At 51.4% G+C, this 15,220-nt stretch overlaps 1 protein-coding gene across 2 annotated transcripts in view; it reads left to right on the top strand.

Moving 5' to 3' along the window:
• Positions 1-723: 723 nt before the first annotated feature.
• BMP8B (bone morphogenetic protein 8b) overlaps positions 724-15,220 on the top strand; it is a 28,026-nt gene continuing 13,529 nt past the window's right edge. The window contains exons 1-2 of one of the 2 annotated variants that reach the window (XM_079113593.1): positions 724-2,561; positions 15,013-15,179. In XM_079113593.1, coding sequence (XP_078969719.1) covers positions 2,231-2,561; positions 15,013-15,179 — 498 coding nt within the window. In that variant the 5' untranslated portion in view covers positions 724-2,230. Of the gene's footprint in view, positions 2,562-15,012; positions 15,203-15,220 lie in introns of both variants that reach the window. The other variant, XM_079113592.1, reaches the window with a different exon arrangement.

The raw sequence follows: 15,220 nt of genomic DNA, 5'->3' as shown, positions 1-15,220 counted from the left end.
CAGCAAGTGATTAAATTAAGAATCTACTCATGTTTGGAATTTTGAAGTGATCACATCAAAATGCGGTTTGGGTGGACCACACACCCTTATTTGGAGGTTTAATCTGTGTCTTTATGTTTATCTGTGTGTATTACTGGGGATTGTACCCAGAGGTGCTCTACCACTGAGCTATACCACCAAACCTTTTTTATTTTTTATTTTGAGACAGGGTCTTTAGAAGTTGCTGAGGCTGGTCTCAAACTTTCAATCCTCCTGTCTCAGTCTTCCAAGTGGCTGGGATTACAGGTGAACACCACATGCCTGGGTGGACATTTAATCCAGAATCTACATGGAAGACACTATAATTGCTAGGTGCCCAGGGTTCTCATGTACCCTGTGAGGCCCTCTGTGGTTCATTCCTTGGCAGCCCTTCTGGCTCAGCAGTTTGCTCTCAACTCTTCAACTCTCAGGGCTCCTCTGAGCAGCTATCTTGCAGATGCCCACCTGCTCCAACCCAGCTCCACTGTTGTGTGGCTTGGGAGAAGTTCCTTAACCTCTATTTGCCTCAGTTTCCTTGTCTGTTATAAAGAGAATGTTCCCCATAACGTGTGAACATTGTATAAATGGCCCGGGACACACTGGGGATTGAACCCAGGGGGCGCTTTTTACTGAACTACATCCTTGGTCCTTTTTATTTTTATTTTGAGACAGGGTCTCGCTAAATTGCTGAGGTTGACCTCGAACTTGATCCTCCAGCCTCAGCTTCAAAATCGCTGGGATTACAGGCACGCACCACCGCTCCAGGCTGTTAGCTGCCATTATGATGCTCACTCCAGCTCCAGGCCCTGACACTAGCTGTTCCTCTGTTGGAGCACTTTACTCCCTGAACTTTCCTGTTCATCGGGGACCAGTTCCGTCCAGCTCTCCTATCTCAGTTTGGGTGCCGCTTCCTCCTCTTAATCAACGACGAATCAATGCGGTGAGAGAGCCTCTAGGGAAGGACCGGTGTGCAGAAAGGTATTGGGTCAATCCGGGCGTTTTGGGAAGGACCTGAAACCGCTGGGGGGCCATAACAATTGAAAAGATGCACAAAGGTGACTCGAAGGTGGCTTGGGAGTGTCTCAGAGCCCTTTGGCGGGGCTGGATACCCGAAGGGGTTGTGCAATTGCAGCTCGCAGCTGGATCCGCAGAGAGATTCGCAGTGCGCACAGCGGGAACTGGTGGGGGCAGCAGTCCAGCGCAGCTCTATTGCTAGCCAGGGGGCGGGACTGGAGAAGTGACTGAGCAAGCGTAGGAGCAGGAGACGTCCACAGCAGTGCAAGCCAAGTGGACCGCGGGAAAGGTGTTGGAGGCGGCGAAGAGCTGCGGTGACCGGGACCTTGCGCCGGGCGGCCGTTGGCAGAGGAACGTGCCCCACTCTGGGGAATGGCTGGCACCTACCCGGCCCCTCCAGAAGCACCTGAGGGCACGAGTCGGTCCTGGTGGCGTCTCTCAGCGCACTAAGGCGGGGCTGTGGGTCACCCTGCTGACCAGACCAGGACTCAGTCCTGGCTGAGCACTAAAGGATACGCCCCGTGGGCGTACAGGTTCCTGCTTCCCCGGCAATGCTCTGAGAGCCTGGGTTTTCCGAGCTGGGCGCCATCGACTGGGTAGGATGCCCAGGACAACCCCGACGACGCTAAATCTCGGCCTATGGATCCTTCTCCCGGCCCACTCACCCCCTACCCCAATTCCAGGGCTGCACCTCGAGGATGCCACCGTGGGCTACTCCAGCTGCAGCCCAGGCCTCAGTTCTGGCGTCTGTTCGACGTCTTGGTCCCGCCCCCACCCTTCCATTGGTCAGGACTGGGAATGGGGCGGGGCTGAAGGGCGGGGGCCGCCCAATCAGCGGTGCAGACCGCCAAGACTCGCTGAGACGACTCCCAGGTCTACGCCTCCGGGATAGCCACCGAGCTTGTCCGCCGCCCCTGCCTGCGGCGCGGACCTCGGCATCAGCGGGACTGGCTAGCCCAGCGGTGACGGACCGACGGAGTAGTTGGCAGTCTCCAGCCTGTGCTGCAGCCTCTGCCCTGTGTCTTCGGCGGCCGCGTCCCCACATCCCAGAGCCCGGACAGGTGCCACGCGGAGGGGATTTCGGGGATTTCGTTGTGGCCTCAGGAGACTCCTGCCGCCCCCTGCTAGCCGTCGGGGCGTTAGCCAGTCCTATTGCGGAGCGGATGCGCGCCGGCTGAGCGCCCCCGACCGGCCCGCAATGGCCACGCGTCCCGGGCCGCTCTGGCTCCTGGGCCTGGCGCTGTGCGCGCTGGGAGGCAGCCCCGGCCCGCGACCCCCACACGGCTGTCCTCAGCGTCGGCTGGGCGCTCGCGAGCGCCGCGACATGCAGCGAGAGATTCTGGCGGTGCTGGGGCTGCCTGGGCGGCCCCGGCCCCGCGTACCACCCGCCGCCGCCCGGCAGCCCGCGTCAGCGCCGCTCTTCATGCTGGACCTCTACCACTCCATGGCAGGAGACGACGACGAGGACGGTGGACCCTCGGAGCGGCACCTGGGCCGCGCCGACCTGGTCATGAGCTTCGTCAATATGGGTGAGTGCAGGCAGCCGAGTATAGTGTTGGGGACCTGGGTAACCATATGCCCTCCGGGCAGGGAGTGGATATCGGGCTGTGTGGGAGGTGACTGCACCCCCAGGCTGGCCCCTTGGGGAGTGAATTGGGTTGCAGGGGTTTGTGCACATCCCTGAGCAGTGCCAAACATGACTGGGACAGGAAGTCAGGGAGCAGTAGACAGGACCTGCAGGGGAGTAGGGAATACAGTGGTCAGGGAGTAGAGGAGAGGGTCTAAGGGGTGACTCGGGTTCCCTTAGCTATGAGGTGGACAGGAGAAGGCAGGGATGCATTCACCCTGTCTCTATCCACACTGAGGCTTAGGAATCTGGTGATGTTGGGACCCACCAGGTGATGTTGGGTGGCACCAGGAAGACAGTTGGGTCCTGAGAAGACTGGTGAGTAAACAGAGGCAGTGATACTGTCACTGTGATAAAGGCAGTACTGAGAAGAGGGACAAAGTTCAACGTGAAAACCCGTGGTCATCATCAAAGTGACCAGAGCTGACCCACAAGCCTGAGTCCACACACCAGAGTAGATTCTTCCCTGTGCAGCACTGAGCCTGTGGGTGGAGTGTGCTGTCAGGGAGGGGCTCGGGAAGGAGTGGACAGACAGCTCTGGGACCTGGGCTGTGGCCTGACAGGGAGTGAGTGTCCAGGCCTGTGAATGACCCAAGGGGCAGCTTAGACCCTCTTCTTTCCCCCAGAAAAAGCGTGGCTCTTCCTGTCTGCAGAAATCTCTCTAAACTGAGTCTGAGTTCTAAAGCTCTCAAAGACATTTCCCCCCACTACTCTTGAATGTAGAGTCATGAGTATTTACTGTTGGTCATGTCCTCCAGCCACTTTGCCTCCTGTCTGTGTCTAGTGACAGGCAGGGGTCTGAGCTGGGACAGGCAGCAGACGAGGTCTGGGGACCAGCTGATGGGGTGAGAGCAGGGACAGGACCCTTGCCATGGCTGCCAGCCCCCTCCACACACAGCATCACTGCCAGTGCTTCCAGCAACCTGTGAACCACCATGGCCTCCATCCCCACCACCCAGGGAGGACAGAGGGGCCCAAAGAGACAAGGGTACCCCTAGGATAGGCAACTTCTATGGCCCAGCCGGGACAAGCCTAGATTGCCAGGTTCTCTAACCAGTGCTCAAGAGGTGACTTCTGTTGTCACATTAGGCTTTTAGGGTGGAGAGAGCTTTCTGAGGGGTTTGGGGAGAGGAACACAGGGAACCTGGCAGCAGCAGGTTTTGTGGGGTCCTGAGCCATTTGTTTCCTACATAAGGGTAGGAAGAGGAAATAGCCAAACTTCTGCTCCCCCAACCCAGAGCTGGTGGTAGGCTGAAGTAGGGGAGCAAACAGCAGGAGACTGTTGTTAACTAGCCTTGGGAGCCCAGGGCCAGGCATAGGATTCTGGCCTGTGGAACAGATGCCACTTTCCTGCTTAGAGGGTAGGGTGGGGAATTGGGACAGAGGAGGCCATATGGACTGGGACTGTAGTTCCATCCTCAGGACAGGCTGACCCGGGGCTCAGAACCAAGGGCTGTGGATAGAATTGCCTAAGAACATCCCTAGGGGAGCCGCCCATCAGAATGAGTCACTGTCCAGCCCATGTCCTGCTTTCCCCAGAATCCCCTGGGTCAAGACATGCACAGCCCTGAAACTGTAAGTGGAGTGGGGCCCACCCCTGTGTGACTGACCTTGGGAAAGTCTCTTGCCTGCACTGAGTCTCGGATTCTAGCAGTCTATCCTCAGGGTAGTTATATGATTGGTTGATAGAGAGGCAGAATCAGAAACCTGGCCCAGCTCCTCTTAGAGGGCAAACCTGGGCCTGGCCATGGCTGATCCTGGTCCCTCCCAGCTGTGACCCAGCCTTGGCATGGATATGACAGGAACATCCCTACGTATCTTGAACACATAGAACTCAGAAATGGATTCTGAAAGCCAACCAAAGATGTTTGTTTCTGTGAATAGAAGAAAAATGACCATTTGAACTTTTACAGCCTTGAATTCCTCGTTTAGTCCAGACAGTATGTAAAACTCTTCTGCCAACCCTATTTTCTGGACTCAGAGAGGTTAAATAGCCAGCCCAGGGCCACACAGAGTGTCCAGAATGCTGTCCATGGCTGTGAATTCCAAATCCCATCTTCTTTTTACATATTCTCTACATGTCCTCCTTTGGGATCTGGGCCTCTGAAGCTGTGAGATTAACAAGCAGGTCTTTGTGCAGCCTTGGCTGTGGGTGGCACCCTCAGAAGGGCCTTCTTTATTCTGATGCACTCGCCGCACTCTAGAACTCTCTCAGCTAGAGTAGTTTTAACTGGTAATTACCAAGGCTGTATGTGGGGATTAGACACGAACCAGGATTCCTTCTGTGTTGGAGGCCCAGACCCAACCCAAAGGCTGGGCCCCAGAACCGCAGTGGGGTCTAATAGCAGAGTTGCTGTGGTGCTGACAGGCACACCCAGCTCCCACCTGCTTCCTCCAGCTCCACCTCTCCTGACAGCCTCATCTGGCCCCAGGAAGTGAGGCCAGTCCTTCCAGGTCCCCGGCTGTTGATGGCAGCCTGTGAGACCTAGAGCTGAGGTCTTATGAGGGTCTCCGCCAAAGCTCAGGCCCCCTGAAGAGCAAGTGCCTTGGGAAGCCCCACATGATTTGCAGGCCCTGTGTTGGGCGTCAGGACTGTGGTCAGAGCTGGTGACCCTGCCCCACTTGTCTTTCCAGCTCTGCCCGTAGACCCTTAACTCCCCTGGGTCAGGATGAAGGAATGGGACTGTTACTGTGTGGAGCAGAGGGATCCTGTCCCTGGTCTCCCTGTGCTCAGGCAGGGGAGCGCCGAGGCTCTTGTACCACCACCTGGCCTGCCCTAGTTCCTGCGTGTCTGCATCCGCGTCCCGGCGTCCCTTCCGTTATCTGTACCTCTGCTTTCTCCTCCAGTCTTGCAGTGGTGATGCTGGAAAAATGAGGCGCCTCCCAGCCCTGATCCTGGGGCTCTGTGTTAGAGGAACCTTCTCACAGCTCTGCCCCACCGCCAGGCTTGAGCCCTTCAGGCCTGCCTGGCCTCTCCGGAGGGAGGAGGGATGGAGGGAGGGAGAGAGGAAGGACCAACTCTGCTCCTTCTTCCAGAATCCTTCCCCACCCTGCGTGAGTGGAGAGGCAGGTGCCTGTGTTCCAGACAGAGACACTGAGGGACAAAGAGCACTAGCAGGCAGTAGTCTAGGTGAGACTGATGGCGCCATCTGCACTTCTGTTCTGACCCTTCCCTGAACCAGACTAACTTATTCCTGTGGTCCCAGCTGCCAGGGACAGGGGTGGTGATGAACTGAGGTTGGATCTGGGAGAATCAGGGCTGAGTGAAAATTTGGGCCTTGGGTAAGACCTGCCCTGTGACCTTGAAGGATGATGCTTCCCCCGTGGGATTCAGGTCTCTTCCTTTAGGTCTTTACTAGGGAATTCTTTCATTTCCCTGCTCATTCATTCATTTATTCAACAAAGAGTTATTAGTAACTATGAAGTGTCAGGCCCTGTTCTAGTTGCTAGGGATATCAGTGAACAGAATACAGACAACGCCCATATGATGCTGACCTTCTAGTAGGAGAGACAATAAATGCATGCACCAAGTAGATAATTGTCAGGTGTGCCAGACTGACACTTCCTACTCCCCATGTAGAAATAGGACGGGCTGAGCAGTGACAGACCAGACAGGACTGGATGGAGAGATTCTGACCTGGGAGTCACACAGACAGAATTTGCATCCTGCCTCTGAAACCTACTCTCAGTGTGATCTGGGCTTTCCTGTCCACCTGTCTGAGCCTTCATTTCTTCCTCTGTAAAATGGAGCTACTGATTAAAGGGGTTATCAGGGCTTGTGTGAGATGCTGCCCAGTGATGTACATGTGCCCAGAGCCTCCACATCTGTTCCATCATTTGCACCTTACAATCGCTGTCACATCTTGGTTTTAAAAAGAGGAGATCAGGTGATTTTCCCAAGGCCACATAACAGGTCACCTCCCTGCTTCCACATCCTATGTTGGGCCCTACACAGAAGCTGTCTTTCCACCCAGCCCTGGTCCTGATCCATCATTAGATGCAGTGGGTGCTGCTAAAAATGGACTGTGTTGAATGTGAACATGTCATGTAAACTGAGATTCTTATTTAAAAATCTCTTTGTTTGGGGTTTTTTTTCTTTCCTTTTCTTTCTTTTTTCTTTTTGTTTTGGTACTGGGGATTAAACCCAGGGTCACTTTATCACTGAGTTAAGTTCTGCAGTTTTTATTTATTTATTTGTTTTTAAATTTTTTATTTTAAGACATGGTCTTGCTAAGTTGCTGATCCTTGCCTAAATGACTGGGAGGGAGTCATTTAGGGCAACGAATTGTAGCTCTATGCCACAGTGCCTGGCTGTTTTTGGATTTATTAATGCATATTTCTTGTAGATAATTTAGATCATATAAATTAACTACAGAATTTCCTCCTAGAAAGTTCAGACTACTTATTCAGAAGCATATGATGTGGAAGCCCTCAGTAATCTTCCCTGTTCCTCAGAAAACCAGTGTTTTAATCCTTTGTTGTAACACCTCCTATCCCACATAGCTGTGATATCTTATCAACACAGATACTAACATTTGCATTCATATTTTTTATTATGTGGGACACAATTACCAGCTGTTTTGCTACTTTGCCTTTCTCTTAGTAATAAACTCTTATCCTTATAAAAGTTGACCATTAGAGTGGCCATATGCCCAAAAGTATTTCTTTCCATGAGGTGAAGGGGAGTCCCTGTTCCCCTAAGCCTTGTTTGGTCTTCAGGATGGTATAGCCTTGTAGATTTTAGTGACCTATCATGCCATCTCCTCAGTATTTCTCACCTCTGAAAATAAGTGACTGCTATTGCCCCCAGTTGACAGAGGAGGAAGCTGAGTCTCAAAAAGCCCTGACTAGCATTGGGCCTGGGTACCCAGTTCTTCAGAAGCAGAACAACAGAGTAGCAAATTACTCCGGAGTGGCACACACCAGGTTTTCATTCTGGGTCTTCCACTTGAGAGCTGCAAGATGCTGAACAGGTTAAAGTCTCTGCATCTCAGTTTCCTCACCTTGAAAGTCAGGATAATAATACCTCTATTGTAGTACAGTGACGAGGCTAAGGTACACGAAAACTTAGCAGGTGCCTGGCACTGCTAATAACTGGCAGCCAGTATTAAGAGGGAGGAGCCTGCTGTTTCTTTAGCCTCCCACTTCCAATCAGTTCCTTAGGAGCCTAGAGCAGAGAGGTAAAGAGTGTCGTTCCAGGATCAGGTGGCTGGCTCAGATCTCCATGGCACCGTTTGCTATTTGTAGTGGACGCTGTGGTTCGAGCTGCCCTGATCTGCTCCTCAGCATTGTGTTATTCGTTGCCCCAACTGCCTGTAGTGTGGGCTGCTGACAACTCACAGCTGAGCACTCTAGGCATGGATTGACTGGTCCCAAATTAGGCACTTTCCCTGGGTCACATCCAATGACTGGTCTAGGGGATATATAGATCTGGTGCTTGCATCAAGGAGGGGCAACTTTGAAGGGTCTCTGGCCCCAGAACTCCCTGTGTAGTCAAAACTGGCTGAGGCCTTTGTTGTGATTGCATCACTATTTGACTCTGTCCAAACCTGCTCCTCTGTTCCCTGCAGAGAGCACTCCCAGTAACTTCCCAACTCAATCTGTATCCCAGGAAACCCAACCTAACATCCTGCCAATAAGATTTTTGTCTAGCTAGGCATGGCAGCATATGCCTATAATACCAGCACCTTTTGAGGCCGAAGCAGGAGGATCACAAGTTTGAGGTCAGACTCAGCAACTTAGTGAGGCCGTATCTCAAAATAAAAAATAAAAATGGACTGGAGATGTAGTTCATGGTTAAGTGAACCTGGGTTCAATTCCTGGTACCTTTTTTTTTTTTTTTTTTTTTTTTTTTTCCATGCTCTGTGCCTCAGGTTTGCCATCTGTGAAATAGGAGATTAACATCACAGAATGCTCAGGAGTATTAAATGAGTTCATCTATAAAGTGCTGAAAAAAGTGCCTGGTAAATGCTCAATAAATATCAACTCTGGTGGTATGTATCTAGTCCGAGGCCATCTGGTCAGTAATGAGACCCAGTGTAAAATGCAGTCATTTCCTTTAACTTCTGGCTCTGTCCCCTGAGTAGATCAGGCCTCTGTATGCAGAAAGGGTGCTGGAGAAACTGCAGACTGCAAGACTTGGTTTTAAGAGCAGTCTGGCCATTCCTTAGCAAGTACTGCTAGGAACATACTGTGTGCCATTCCCCTTCCTGGTTATCTTGGGAGCTAATACAAAGCACAGCCCAGGTCTATATTCTGCTCATTTGACTGGGAAAGACAGGCCCAGAGACAATTCAATATAAATTATCACAGAATGGAAGAAATGGTCATTCACCCATGGACAAATGTGGATCTGAGGGTTCAACAATGCAAAAGAGGCCAAAGGAGGAGAGGAAGCATAGACTCCCAGTGGGGAGACAGGGGAAGCTTGGGAGCAGGTAACATTTGTGGTGGATCTTGAAAGAAATGCAGAATTTAACCAAAAGGAGGTGAGAGGAGGAGGTGTTCAGGAAGAGGGGAGGCATAGAGAAGAAGAAGGTCTTGGCATTCTCTTGGAACTCCACTTCCTCCAGTGGAAATCCAATCATGGCTTTTCCTACTCAGAATCCTTGATAGTGTGTGCCTTTCTTGAATAGAATTCAAGTTCCCCCATTTGGCAATTCCATATTCAACATTTTAGCCTAACAGAACCACTTGGTGTTCCATTGACCAATGTGGCAAAGCCTTAATGAAAAGAAAAATACATAGAATTTGGAGTCCAGACACCTAGGTTCAATTCCATCTTGGATGCTTCTAGTTGTGGCTTTGTCCAAAATAATTAACTTTCTTGATCTTCAGTGTTCTTACCTATAAAATGGGGTAAACAATTCCTCTCAGGGAATTGTTGTGATAGCCTGCCTCCACCATGACTTTTAATGAGTCCTGCCTCCTGGTATGTATACTGTTATTTAGTCTCCTCCAACATTGTGCCACCATTGCTCTATGTGACCAACAGTGATGATATGTTACTGCCAAGATTAGGTTATAAAAAGACTGTGACTTCCACCTCTCTTAGGTTGTAGGGAAGGTCATCTGGTGAGTAGCCCTGTGGAGACACGCACATGATAAGGACCTCAAACCTACTACCAAGAGCCACATGAGTGAATTCAGAAGTGGCTCTGTCAGTGCAATCAAGTCTTCAGAGACTACAACCCCAGCTGACAGCTTGACTGTGACCTCATAAGAGACCCTAACCTAGACCTACCCAGCTAAATGCCTAGATTCCTGACCCCAAGAAATGAGGTGAAATCGTTGTTTTGAACTGCTACATTTGGAGGAATTTGTTACACAGCCACAGATTATACACTTAGGTAAAGCATGGACAGAAATGGCATCTTAACATGCCCAGCATGGTGCCTGACACATAATTCAGTACTTAAAATTCAGTTCTTGGGAGGCTGAGGCAGGAGGGTCATGAGTTCAAAGCCAGCCTCAGTGAGGCGCTAAGCAACTCAGTGACACCCTGTCTCTAAATAAAATACAAAATAGGGCTAGGGATATGGCTCAGTGGTTGAGTGCCCAAGTTCAATCCTTGCTACCCACACCTGCAAAAAAAAAAAAAAAAAAACGGGAATCAACACATTATTTCCCATGTATATGCCTTTGTCTGGATGATTCTTCTCCAATTCTGCCTGTTAAAATTCTTCTACCACTCTTTTGCAGTGCTGGGGATTGAACCCAGGGCCTTGTGCTTGCGAGGCAAGCACTCTGCCAACTGAGCTATATCCCCAGCCCTGTCTTCTACCACTCTTAAATATATTTCTAGAAAAGCATTCTCTGACCCCTTCTCCCCAAGGTGTCTTAGGTGAATGGAGAACTAATCCTTCATTATGTGTATATCACTTAGGATCCTATTCTCTTTCTGCCCATTTGCACATTTACCCTTTTCTCCTCATCCTTGGGAAACTTGGAACAACCTGAAAACAGCAGCCTCTTCACATTACTCCCTCCCCCATGTACCCCAACTCCTGCGTGGCAGGTCCTCGGGCAGACTGGCAGACTCGAAGGAAACAGGAGTGCAGCAGGGAGTGGGAGCATCCAGAGCCAGTGAAGGAGTCTGGGCCAAGTGGGGACAGAGTGAAGCCAGCCCTCCCTGTCACGGTGGTGTTCAAATGGGTGCAGCATCTCCCTCTCCTGGGACCCCGAGTTCCACTGGGCCCTGCCTGCAGGAAGGTGTTTTCAGCAGGCATTCTAGGGACACATGTTGACAGAAGGACCTAGTTGACAGGTAAAACCTCCCACATCTCAATATCGCCACCTTAACTCCAGGGCCACTCACTTCACATTGACTCCAAGTCTGAAAGTCCACATTATGTGTCCCTAGCCTCTCATGTGACCTCCACAAAATCTCTGCCCCTCCTGGGCCTCAGTTTCCCCACCTCTCCAGGGTTGCCCTGCAGGCCTTCCCAGCTCTGATCAAAGAATGTGCCTACCCACTGCCCACTGAGGGTTCCTCCAGGGGTGAGTCACAGGGTGGGGAGGAACACCCGGCCCACCTCCTCACAGAAGCCTCTTCTCCACAGGCAAGAGGGGATGTGCCACTGGACCATGTCTTTCTGGAAAATTCCCACAGTTCAGTTCTTTCCTGGGTTTCAACTGGTGGAATCGTGCGTCCTGACTCTTGCTCTGAACTCTTCAGAACTATTTTTGACCTTGGCAGGCTTGATGTGGTGTCCTGTGCGGGTGTTCCCTTTTAATTTGGGGTCTGAAGCCATCTGAGGACTGGATCAGTAATTATGTGTACAGAGTCATTTATGGAAACAGCTCTTGAAGAAAGTCAGTAGTGAGACCCGGCTGAAAATACCTCAGAAAGAACCTCTTCTCCACAGTGCCGAGGTTTCTGGTGGGAGAAACCCCCTCAGGATGCAAAATCAATAGGTCATCAATTCCATGGCTCTTCAAGCCTGCAGGGGCTGTGGAGACCAGGGTCTTTTCTTAGATCTGAAGTGGGGCTCCTGCAGCCTTTGTTACCAGCAGGACTAGCTAGACAGGCCTAGCCTGTCTGTCTCTGGGGCCATCTGATGGGGACATGCTGAAACCTGGTAGCCACCCCCAGACCAGCATCTATGCTCCAGCCCAAGGGGCTGTGGATGCTGGACACTAAACCACTGTTCTTGGAAGAAGAAGTCCTAGGGAAGAATAGGAAGGCATCCCCCTACCACCATCATGCACCGGGGTCCCTGGAACTCAGGGGCTTGATAGCAGGCTCCGGGGAGCCTCCCATGTCCATCCCCCATATTCAGCCTTTGCCCTCAAAGAGTTCACCCATCCTGCAGGGCAGCTAAGCCAGGGACATGAATCCTGGCACAGGGGAATGTGGGCAGACCAATAACAGGATCTGTGAGGGGTCAGAGGAGGGCAAAGAGGCTCCTCAGTGGGACTGAGGGGAAAGTAGCCTTTAGACTTGGTGGAAGGGAGCAACTCAGGAGAGGGAGGCCTCCTTGGGGCCTCTGGGGGGAAGGTCTTGCAGGTAGGGGGCACCAGAGGTCACGACAGACAAACAGCCAGGCAGACAGACAGTGGGGCCAGCTCCGGGAGGACCTGGAGCACACAGCTGAGCCTAGGCTTCTCCGTGGGCCTCCAAGGCTGGAAGGATTGGAGGGGAGGCTGACGGGCTGGTCAGAAAATTGTCCTCCTGACAGCTTCGCTGAGCTGGAGGAGGAGGCTGTCTTTTGAATCTGACTTATGGTGAGAAACAAGACCTGGGTGAGTCTAATTTTGTCCAGGAAACAAAAATAGTCCATTCTTTTTGGTGTCAGGCTGAGGGACACAGGGTTTGGCATCTGGAAGTCCATCCTGTGAGTGGTGGGCACAGGGCCCCAGAGTGGACAGGCAGAATGTGGACAGTGCTGTGGCCAGGGAGGTTGCCTGCTGCCCTCAGTGGGCCTTTCCCGGAAGCGTGGGATCTGGAGGTGGTTTGATCAGAGGCTGGAGGAGAGGCTGAGGGCTCCGTTGGCACATGTTGATGATTCATGATTGTTTATTATTCTGGTAGCCACGTTAAGGCGGTTCAGAAACTAAATCCATTTTGCTGCTTCCCCAGACAGAAGCCGGTTCACTGTTTGAAAATTTTAGGCCACTTTTATAATTCTGTGGAAAATAAACATTGAGAGGTGCCTATAGAACCAGACATAGCTTTGACATTCCTGGTACCCAGTGAATTGGTTTCTGCATATGACTTTTCATAGTTTAGCTAATCTGTCTTTGAGACTCTTTCATCAAAAGGTAAATTCATATGAATTTTGCTAGGTATTGCATAGCTTTCAGTATCATGTGAGAATGCTCACGTCTGATCTTACTTCTTTCCCAAAGGCCATACTGAAAACACAATGAAAAGCACCCAGTCCCCGCCCCCCTTTTTTGGTACCAGGGATTGAACCCAGGGGCTGTTAACCAGAGTTTACTTTTACTTTTCCTTTTTAAAAATACTTTTCTGATTGCCAATGGATCTTTATTTTATTTATATGTGGCACTGAGAATCAAACCCAGTGCCTCACACATGCTAGGCAAGTGCTCTACCACTGAGCCACAAACCCAGCCTTGCCCTTTTTAGCTAACTTGCTAGGGCCTTGCTAAATTGCTGAAGCTGGCTGTGAACTTGTGATCCTCCTGCCTCAGCCTCCTGAGTCACTGGGATTACAGGCATGAGCCACCATGCCCGACTGACCCTCTGTTTGCTTCATACCACGTACCAAAGAAATGGTATTTGAATTGTTTGACTTGTTTTTGATTATATTCCATCTCTCCCATTAGAATGTAAACTATATGAGGTAGAGAACTTATCTGTCTTGTTCACTGAAGTAGTCCCAGTGCCCAGTGCAATATTATATGTGAATAAATAAGCAAATAAAACATCTATTTAGAAAAAATTTCCAAGTCCTGTTCTGACAGAGAAGTAAAGCTCCAAAAGACATTCTTATATGCTATGGGACACAGCATGATCTATTTCTTCTTCTCCCTGGGCTGGGCATGAAGCCTCCCACTTGATTCTACCCAAACATGCCTGTCACCTGGCCCTGTCCAGCACAGCTGTGGGCCTATCTCTGTACCAGGGGCCATATGTGGGGACCACAAGGACAGGAAGTACTCCCCACATCCGCCTGGCAGCATAACGTGGTGCTTTTTAAAACCTGACCTGTGGTCACTGAGCCCAGTAGCCAGAGAGAATTTTTAAAAAGACTCACATACATATAATTAAAATCTCAGTGTTGGGTTTTAGGGAAGGCACTGGGCAACTTCTACCCTGCTTTCCGGAAACACAGATTTTTGGTGTTTGAAAGTGACAGGGAGCTAAAGTGAGATTGCCCTAAATATACCATCCTGGGCTGTTCTGTGCCACTGGGCAAATGCAGATTTATTCCACAACCATGGCCTTTGTCCAGACCAGTCCCACCTTGGGTCTCACCCCCTGCCTGCCTTTCACCCTTCACCCTTGCCTGCACAGGGTCCTCCAGTCTGCCTGTCAGACCATGCTGCTGCCTACTGGCCCAGCCCCAGGCTCCAACCCCCCACAAGCAGGCCCAGTTAGACACACTGATGCACCCAGAGAGTGAATCTGTGGGTGGCCCCCAGCGCCCCTCACCAGTACACACCACTCCCCTCTGCCTAGTGCACACCCTGCCACCTCACCACCCACCGAGATACCTTCCCATTCATCAAGGGTAGCTCAGATGTCACCTCTCATGGAGACTGCTTAGATCCCACACCCTGTGGGACTCTGACTTCCCAGCACTTGAATAGGCCTCTTCAGGAGCCTGTCTCCTACCTTGGTGTTCCTTGTTCCTGTCTCTGTCCCTCTTCCTCCTTCTAAGTCCCACAAAAGGAACTTGGGTCCCTTGTCCTAAGTAGTTTCTGGCAGTGGTTGTTCCTCCCTGCCCTCAGGTCATCTTACCCTGGGCCTTGCTCTCCTGGCCAGTCCTCTACAGCGCCCTCTCCTTGGGCACTGAGGCAAATTTGCGCTCAGGTCTCATGGTCCGGCTCTGCTGTCATATCTGAGCTCTCCCCTTCCCCTGTGACCTTTTTCTGCCTTGGGTTCCATGTCCATCCTCCCCTTAGCCTAGGAGCTCCCAGAACACAGCCTTCTGTTCTCTCGTCTGTGGGTTCTGGGGTCAGGAAGAGGTCTTGTGGGGGACAGGTGCAAATTGGGTTTATGGCTTCTGGTTTAGAGCACTTGTGGAGGTTCTTTCTACATGACATCATGGAGCCCTGTCTACACCTGCCCCAAAGAAGCCTGGCACAAGTCTGTTTATAGTCTACTTCAGAGTTCAAGCCATTCCAGCTATTAGTGACCATCTGGCTCCCACTGTCTTTTCCAGTGGAGCGTGACCGAGCCCTGGGCCACCAGGAGCCCCACTGGAAGGAGTTCCACTTTGATCTGACCCAGATCCCAGCAGGGGAGGCTGTCACAGCTGCAGAGTTCCGGGTCTACAAGCTGCCCAGCACCCGCCCGCTCAACAGCACGCTCCGCATCAGCATGTTCCAGGTGGTCCAGGAGCACTCCAACAGGTGCCTTCCCTTGGCCCA

The sequence above is a fragment of the Sciurus vulgaris genome, assembly GCF_902686455.1.
Source record: "Sciurus vulgaris genome assembly, chromosome: 1".
Lineage (NCBI taxonomy): Eukaryota > Metazoa > Chordata > Mammalia > Rodentia > Sciuridae > Sciurus > Sciurus vulgaris.
Note: the sequence above shows the minus strand (reverse complement) of the source record. Positions and strands in the feature narration are given on the sequence as shown.